General features: G+C 35.5%; 1 protein-coding gene across 9 annotated transcripts; it reads right to left on the bottom strand.

Moving 5' to 3' along the window:
- Positions 1-2,570: 2,570 nt before the first annotated feature.
- LOC127796265 (UPF0496 protein At3g49070) lies at positions 2,571-8,663 on the bottom strand. 9 transcript variants are annotated; one of them, XM_052328328.1, is made up of 6 exons: positions 8,353-8,663; positions 6,005-7,914; positions 4,206-4,812; positions 3,349-3,420; positions 3,164-3,260; positions 2,571-3,060 (listed from the first exon to the last, which is right to left on the bottom strand). In XM_052328328.1, exons 1-2 carry the CDS (start codon positions 8,387-8,389, stop codon positions 6,863-6,865), a joined length of 1,089 nt encoding a protein of 362 aa, XP_052184288.1. In that variant the 5' UTR covers positions 8,390-8,663; the 3' UTR covers positions 2,571-3,060; positions 3,164-3,260; positions 3,349-3,420; positions 4,206-4,812; positions 6,005-6,862. The 9 variants fall into 9 exon arrangements, with proteins under 9 accessions (XP_052184288.1, XP_052184282.1, XP_052184283.1 ...); XM_052328322.1 differs by having other exon boundaries at positions 3,164-3,286; positions 3,361-3,420; XM_052328323.1 differs by having other exon boundaries at positions 3,164-3,286; positions 3,361-3,420; positions 4,206-4,782.
- Positions 8,664-9,305: the final 642 nt, after the last annotated feature.

The following is a 9,305-nucleotide window of genomic DNA, read 5'->3' as shown; positions in this document are numbered from 1 at the left end:
CGACAGTATCTTGTTTTTATTTTATGTGATAATTTCCTTGAAAGTATCATGTAATTTAATAGGTTGACCTAATAAATAGGTTTTACCTAGTGTTTATATCTTAATATTAATTAAATACATATTTTTAAAATTTTATTTTCAAAGTATTTTTAAAATAAATGGGCTCCACAAGTATTTTTTTATTTACATTAAGATCAAATTATATATTTTTTTATTATTTTATTTTTGTACGGTGTGCAATTAGTCTAAACAAATTCATCGCATTCTTGCCGTTAATAATTCAGATCGGGTATTTTAGTATTTTTTCTCTCAAGAAAAGGGCAAATTCGTAGTTTCATGTAAAATTGAAGGGATAAAGTGTTGCGTGCTTAAGTGATGGTTTAAGGAATTTACATGATTAACCCTTCACTATATTGGAAATTAGGATAATGATGTTCCAGCAATGAGTGTATTGGAAATTAGGATAATGATGTCGCAGCAATTAAAGTTCTTCCTTTTAGAGTTTTTTTCAATTTCTTTTAGGTTATTCCACTTGATGTGAGCATCAAAATCTTATTATTCCAGGAGAGAGGCTGCTTCTCCATCTCGTTTAGATTCTTTAAAGGTCATAAGATATTATTTAAAAATGGTAAATTCTACTAAATCTCCCCTAAATTTCCTATAAAATAATAATAATTAATATAAAGTGACAAAGATATAATTACGTGATTAATGTTACTTTGTTCAAAAATTTCACATAAAGACTCACCCAAATACAAAATTATTCCATTATTTACAGTATCACTTTTTTCTTCTTTTCATGATTGTCTTCTCTAATAAGCTCTACCACGAGGAAGGATGTAGCGATAATTGACACAAAGAAAGCAACGAGTGCTAGAGTTTACTAGAGGCGGGCGACGGCTATAGGAATAAAAGAGAGAAAAATGGGATAATTTTGTATTTAGGTGAGATGAATTTTTGCCATTTTAAACTATCTATTTCTGGGAGATTTTCAGGTTGACTAACAAGGCTATGATATCTTTATAGTTATATATGAGAAGATTTGGCCGGTAAGTATGTCTTGGCTTATTATTATAATGTGCTTAAATTTGTTTGCCCTAAAGACACCAAATCTGGGAATCAAGAAGAAGCAGAGAATTGGGAATAAGAGTCCAACATATTATGGCAAAAGACATGGAATCCAACAGGGAATGCCCCCTTTTGTCTAATTGCCACGTAATAATTAACCAACCTGCACATCCCGGTGGAAGCATTCACCTACCATCCAAAATGCAGATTATAATTATATACACATGAAACTGTTTCTTGTTGTATATTTATATACATTTATATATATAATATTATATTCTAATTGTACGTGTCTATATATATATATATATTTATAAAAGAAAAATTACACATGATATTCTTAAAATTTAAAATAATTATAAAAACTACTCTTTAACGTTTAAAAAAATACAACAAGTATCATTGCCATCTAATGCTATATTGTAATTTTTTATCTGTTGTTAGTTAATGACAATTAAATATTAAAAAATAATTAAATATTTTTATAATTTAAAAATATTTTTCTTTTTTTTTCTCATATTTTTCTCCCATCTATCTTTCTTCTCATTTTCTAACTAAAACTAACAACAACATTAACTCTTCTTCGAAGGTAATAGAGAAGACTCTTCCCTAGCAACGACAATAACATTGGCGATATCCCCTTTTTCTCTTTCTCAAAAATTTAGATTCATCGAAAATTTAATCGAACTTAAATTTTATATCTAGATTTAGTCAAAGTCAAACATAGATGAATGAAATCTTTTAAGAAAAAAAATTAGAAACCATTCAAATCCTGACTACTTTCATACACCATTTAGGAATTCCATGGGCCCTCTGTCTCAATCAAGACACACAATTAGTCATAAAATTCACAAATTATTGATGTAATTCATCTAAAACTAAACTAAGAGTATTTATTTATTTATGACAACTTTAACCAAATCAAGCCTTTTATACTTTACATTATCCCCCATTTACAATTAGATTGAATTTTATCGGATAAATTCAATCTTCATTATATATAAATTTAAAAAGTTATTTAACCATTTCTCTCTCGACCCAAATTCCGTACTATACCTCTTACTACTCAATCCACTGTGCTCAGAACACACATCATGGTATAGATATGCACAAGTCCAAAACAAGTTGGGTTAACATGCATGAAAGCTGAAACAAGTTGGGTTGGACATCAATTTGGGTGATTTTATAATCGGGTTTTATATTAAAAGCCGAAACATTATTAACGCATAGGCAGTGAGAAAATATGTGTTACAACTTAATAATGAATAAAGAAATTAACTGCTGAGTTTTTTTTTTTTTTTTTTTGTTACTGAGTAACTGCGAGCATATCATTTGAACTTAATTAGAATTGGAAACTGAAATTAAAGTGATTGAAAGATATTTTTTTTTTTTTTATTCACGTCCCTGTGTCCATTTTATACACGTAACCATACCCTTAAATAATATTGTACATAATTCCTTATTCATATTCACGAAGTAAGAAGATAATAGAAGATAATAGAGCCACAAAAGGTTAATACATTCAATTTCGATCTCAGTGACAATCTTGGATAATTGAGAGAACGTTTATCTTATTCATTAGTTGATTATACAGTTAACCTTATCTCTCTAATATTATACATAATCTAGAAATCTCTTCCCATATACTATTCAGCAACTAGGATCAATGGTGTGTGCAGGGTTAATATAACAATCATTTGCTGTGGGCAAAGATATGCTCATAGGAATGAAAAAGGAATGGCATAAACGGAGAATGTAACAGAGGCCTCAAGAGGATAGGCAACCTCAGGGCCCATAACTCGCATTTCTAGAGGTGCAGTGCAGCAGCATCTTTTACGAAAGGATGCTCCAAAAGCTGAGCAGCCCTAGGACGATGAAGAGGATCGCGTTGCAGACGCTGCCCCACAAAATCCTTTGTGTCGTCTGAGAGAGGTTATCAGGTATTGCAGGAAGGTCTTTGCCACTAGCAATGTTAAGCATAGCAGCGGCTACCTTCAAAACAGAACATCACATAACAAAATGATAACCTTAAGATGTAAGAATTATGATTTAAGATGAAGATTTCAGACTTGTACACAGAAATGCCCACAGTTACCAATCTCTGTTTTTAAATTACTGACTCCATTGGGGGCTTCGTGGTAGCCATTTCTAAAACAGTGCATCCACCAAGACTCCATATCTCAGCGCCAAGGCTGCAATCATTTGAATCTTTTATAACCTGGGTGATCATGGAAGACGAGGTTAAGAACCACATCGTAAACAATAAGTCAAGGCACGTACTTATATTCTGACCTCAGGTGCTGTCCAGTTAGGGCTCCCCTGAGTGACAAGGGACAGAACTGCCCCGATTATCTGCAAATTTAAAGGACGTCGTGAGAATGTCTAGGACGCTGAATTTGAACAAATGGTTTTAAGGCTAAGCATTGGTACAGAGGACGTGAAACATGGAGGCTAGAACCAACCGTAATCAAACATCAATAAAGCAACCGTAATATAAGTCAAAGAGGACACAGTCAAGTAAAAAGTAAAATTAAATCAACCGTTAATAAGTGAAGTCCACAAAATTCGAGAAATATTACAATGAAAATTCTGTATGTAATTTTTACATACTGCATGTAACTTTTGTTAAAATTCTACGTAACCTAACAAGAAAAGTCGAAAGATGTATATCTTAACAAGATCAAATGCTTCGGAAAAATTGTAAAGATAAGTGTAATATACATATTAAAAAAGCAAGCGCAAAAAGACCAAGAGATTTGAGCCAAGGGTATAAAAGAAGACGACTAAAAGGTCTTGGTAAATGAAGAGGTGACCAAAGTGATCTATGGAAGAAGTATTTCTCAGAGCTATTCAAGAGATTTCCTATTGCTTTTTTCATTCTTTCACGCATTTGAACACGTCCAATATAGATCTGGGATCAATAGAACTGGGATCAGAAGGCAACATAGAACTACATATATGGTTTTGTATTCAACGGAAGAGAAGATTTTTGTATTAAAATTGTCGTAAGAGAAGGGAAGAGTAATTTAAAAACGAACAGAGTAACCCAAAATGCAAATCCATGATCAGACCACCTTTCAAACATCATTATACCCCAAATCCTCTGTTCTGTAAAGGCTTGAATTTTGATCATTCACCTTCTCTATATAACGAACACCGTCTTCCCCGCCCAAACTGTGACCAACCACACATGACACATCCCTTTCCATTCTCTTCTATTCATCACAAAACATTTCCAACACAATGGCTTTAATTCTCTTCCTGGAACCTGCGAGTAGCTCTCGGGAACCCATGCCTGACGCCTCCAATTCTTTCTTTTCTACCAAATAACTCCTTAAATTTATATTTGATTGGAAAAACTAAAATCCAATGTGATTGGGGGCGGTGTGATTGAGAGAGACGGCCGCTCCTGGTGTTCTGATGGTCTCGTCGACGGAGCTGAGTGTTTTGGAGTGACTCGAGAACAGTCCTTCAGTTGACGAGGACGGGAATGGCCGCATGGAAAGGAAGGGGGTTTCAGTGGTTGCTGCTACCTTCAGCGATTGGGGGCGGTGCGATTGAGAGAGACGCTGATGGTCTCGTCGACGGAGCTGAGAGAGACGGAGTGACTCGAGAACAGTCCTTCAGTTGATGAGGACGGGAATGGCCGCAGGAAAAGAAGGGGGTTTCAGTCTTCGAGCGGGAATTGAAAGGATGAGGATGAGGAAGACCGACCTTCAGTGATTTCAGTGAAATATTAGCAACCTGTGAGAGACATTTTTGTCAAATCATGACCTCTCCGTAACTTCGTCGGTAAATTTTTTCTGGCTCCATAAATTTTTTTTTTTTTTGAATAAAATAGAGATAACAAGTCTCTTTGCACACTCAAAATCAAACACTGACAAAACAACTCTAATAGTCAAGAATATAAACACAATACAATAAATATTAAAATAACATAAACAAAACAAGAGACATAAAGTTTATAGTAGTTCACCCCAAATAGGAACTATGTCTACTTGAGCTCTGGTGAGAAAAGCTTGCTCCACTATATGAATCAATTCGATTACATTCATACACAAGATCAAAACTGGACAACCCTGTTTCTCTAAACAAAACGTTCAAAAACCACTTAATACAGGTTAAGAGCTTATCTTAAACGAACCAGAGAATACGGAAGGAAGGAGACGAGACGAAGACTGTATAAAGGATTTATAGAAAGAGAGACTAAAAACCCTAAAATGAACAACTCTCGGCCACTCCCTCTTTTCTTTCGTCTCCCCCGATCATTTCATTAATCTTGAGGCGCGCGATAAATAATGCAACTGAACAACTGTGATGGCAAAAGATAAAAAGCCAACAACAGCTTAGATGAAATTGTGTAAAACGATCGGCTGCAAGCAAGCCGACAAAAGGCAAAAGGAAACAGGCTTGGACTTGAGCCAAAGGTGGCTGCCAAAGTGGCCCTCCGGTGGCCGCCCAAAGAACAGCCCACGGTTGTCAAGTCGCCCCCAGTCTTTGGGCCTCATTTGAGGCTTCATAAAGAACAACAAGAGGTGACCAAAGTGATCTATGGAAGAAGTATTTCTCAGAGCTATTCAAGAGATTTCCTATTGCTTTTTTCATTCTTTCACGCATTTGAACACGTCCAATATAGATCTGTGATTCGTGGCAGCAAGTATAGCTGAATTAGATGCCTTCCACAAACGCAACCAACATAGTTAAAACAGGGAAGGACCGAACTCAGACTCGATATTTTCTTCTGTTTTCTTTCCCTCTGCCCCAGTTTTCTCGACAATCAAACAAGCGACTCCCGGCTCATCAATTCATTCTAGTTAGTTTTCTAATGTTCAACTCAGGAATCAATATCTGATTTAACAGTAAATGAAAAAACAAACAGAACTATGCAACTATCAGTGAAATATGCTAAAACCAGATGAGATTAACAAAAACCCACCTCAAATTCTCAGCTTCATGAACAAAAGCCGTTCTACGACACTGGGCGTGATTGGACCCGTAGAGGAAAAGCAGAATCCGGCAAATCTTAGAGAGAGAGAGAGACCTCGAAGACTTTGCAGCTCTCTGCTCTCAGGTCATCGAAGAGATCATATACCAATAGCAAAAGCACTTTGAAGAACTGCAGAGAGAAAAAGAAAAGGGACAGAGGGATCATAGAATATTTCATATGATGTGATTCACTTATCAAAATAATAAAATTTAAGACACATTGTATAAAGAACAAAAGGATCCATCTTCCAAAGTGGATTATAAACGGAAAAATGTTGTCAAATCATAAATAAATTTTATTAATTTGAAGTAAAAATAGGTGGGTATATTTGTATTTAATAATATTGCATCATGGTTCTCGTTTGTCGTGATCGGAAGGTTATTGATTCAAGTTTACTTTTCTTCTTGAAACAAAAGATGAGATAATGTGAAATGAAAAAGTAGATATTATAAAATAGCATTATTTATTATAGTTCTTTAATTTGTTTTCTATTTTCTTTTGTTTCTAATTAAGTAGATTAATTCATTAGAAACCTAAGTAGATTGGGATTACAGAATCATAATTAAATAGGTGCTTAGTTTGTAATTGAAGGTAAAATTGATTTGCTGGCATTAACTATTAAATTGACTCCAAGTAATTATTAACTGAATTTGTGTGTTTTTGTTCATGATTTTGTATCATTGTCTATAAATATAATTCTTCCCTGACTCTCCAAAAGTGAGAGTCTAATGCACAGGAATACCATTTAAACATTGCAAAATCAGTGAAGAAAATAACCAAAGAAGGGTACATCATAAGTTATGGCGATCATAAATTAGGGACCCTAGGGTCCAAAATTTCTGTCATGACAAGGTTTCTACCTCTATTGATGGTCATGAAGCACAAATATAAATGCTCCTCTAACTCATCAAGTTGTTGGCTAAAGCTGGAGTGGTTTTGTTTCAGCTGACGAACAACTTCTGTACTGGCTTGGAGCCTGTCTTCTCTACGTTGTAGCCAAAACCCAACCACGGCTCTGATGTGCTCTAGCTCGTCATTCACCCGAGCCACAAGTCGGCTTATTATATCCAAATCCCTGTTCAATATATAAGTCCCTTTTGCGGCTGCATCAAGCTGAGCTGACAACCTAACTAGCTTTTTGAAGGAAGCCAGTTCTAATGATACCGCTACCAAACTAGGTGTCGCAACCAACAATGCTAGAGCATGAGCGGTGGCTATTGTCGTCACCGAAATCGTGAAAGCTACAAGAAAAATAGCTGAGCTGCTCTTTATCTTGTTAATCAATCGGATTTTGGCTCGAGCCTCATCACGGCTTGACTCAAGTCGTTTGAGTAAGTTGGCGCAGCCGGCTTGTAATGTATGAACTTGATGTGAAGATGAAGTTGATGAGGCGAAGGGGTTGGAGGAACTGGAGAATTCAGTCAATTGGGCCAATATATAAGGTAAGTGGTTTACTGAGGAGAACAAGACGGTTTCAAGGGTGTCAATAGTGGTTTTCAGTGAGCGATACCTCACTCGTATACGGTCAATGTCCTTCAAAAGACGACCACAAAGGAATGAAGCATCGGCAGTTTCGAGAAAATAATCCGATAGTAGGGCGTGGTGTGCTGGGTGATTATTAATCCTGGACAAATTTAGGATTCGAATAACTGTGGGTTGATCCGGATCCAAGAGATGCTCCGCAAATAACCGATAGGATGGGAGTCGATCAGCTGTGCTTGATACTAGAGATTTATAAGTTGTGGATTTTCTTTTACCTAATGCGACGACGCGGGTCCAAAACTCATGGTATGATTCTGTGCGAAAAGCGTTAGCATATTCTTCTCGAACATCCACGTTGACTAAGTGGATCGAAGAACCTGCACATACACATCGTCAAACAACAAAAACAAACACCAATTGTAAATTGTGAGAAAGAAAAAGAAACAAATTATTGTTTTTCTTTAGTTTCAATAGAATGATCAATTTAATTAATCCATAGACTGCTCAATGCCTTGCGTTAAGTTTTCAATTTTAGTTGAAAAAACGAAAATTGAGTTCATTTGATTTCTGTTGTCACCTTCAAAAGTTTTAGTTTGATAAAGTTATTTTTGTTCATTATATATTTTGTTCATATATATACTGATAAAACAAACTTTCCACTGTTCACATGATATAAGTTATTTGTAATGCGTAATATATATTTCGACATTAAAAACAAATCATGTGTAATAGAAAGAGAAAAAGAAAGAGACGAGAGCACAGCAAAGAGCTACCCAAAGAATTAATTAATATGTTACATCCAGGTGGGTTAATACCTTCTCTGCAAGGAAGCAACCTTTTAAGCTTCATCATCAGCTACGACAAATGAACGACGCTAAACCTTCAGCTAGAGAAAGGAAGCGGAAATAGGAGGAGGAAAGAGGCTAGCTATAAATAGAAGGTGAAACGTTGGAACTTATTAATTCGATGGTTTGCTTGCAAGAGAGAGCTAAGGAAACTGGGAAAGAGAAAGGGAAAGGGCGTGTACGGTTTGGTCTGGCTGGGCTTGCAGGGCAAGGGAAGGGAAGGGCTGGGATCTGGATATTGCTTGAAAAGAAGAAATTCCAAACGCAATCACTATTATTGTAAGAGGAAGCAGTGAATTTGTGGACTGACTAGGGGCCCCCCGGGGGGGTGGGGGCGCGGCCGGAGCTTCCAAGGCAAGTGATGATGAAATCTGATGTGGTGATGACTCAGTCAAAACAATAATAATTAAACATATTTATATTCATGTATTAAATTATTATCTACTGTACCCACCTCTCCTCCGTCTCCGATGCCGCTAATTTCTCCTCGTTAACCCAAAATATTAGCGAGGAGGGCAGAAAAGTTACTCGAACGCAAATTGTTATTATCAACCAAAATTTTCACCGCTTTTAGTTATTATTGTCATTTATAACAGTCATCGTCATAGTTATTATCGTTATCGTTACCATCATCATCGTAATTGTAGCCATCACTACTGAAGCACAAAACTCTATAGAAGAAAATGAATACAACAAAAATATGTTGCAGTCAATTTGTCATTGACTTTGAAGACGGTTATTGAATCAAGTAGTCAAATATGACAAAAAAAATAGGCTCATGACTAAAGAAGACAAAGAGTCGTAGCGAAGAGAAAGACAAATAGATTAAATGTTGTTGAAATATTATTTTTAACATATTAAATTTTAAATTTATTATTATGGAATTAATTCAAAAAAATTTGTTAGACAATTTTATTTAAAAA

This window comes from Diospyros lotus, chromosome 3 (genome assembly GCF_014633365.1).
Source record: "Diospyros lotus cultivar Yz01 chromosome 3, ASM1463336v1, whole genome shotgun sequence".
Taxonomy (NCBI): Eukaryota; Viridiplantae; Streptophyta; class Magnoliopsida; order Ericales; family Ebenaceae; genus Diospyros; species Diospyros lotus.
This window is presented reverse-complemented; position numbering and strand designations above follow the sequence as displayed.

Coding starts and splice junctions, on each gene's coding strand:
- LOC127796265 (XM_052328328.1), bottom strand. CDS start 8,389: ATGATGAAGCTTAAAAGGTTGCTTCCTTGCAGAGAAG. Junction 7,915..8,352: donor GTTGCTTCCTTGCAGAGAAG/GTATTAACCCAC, acceptor GTGTATGTGCAG/GTTCTTCGATCCACTTAGTC.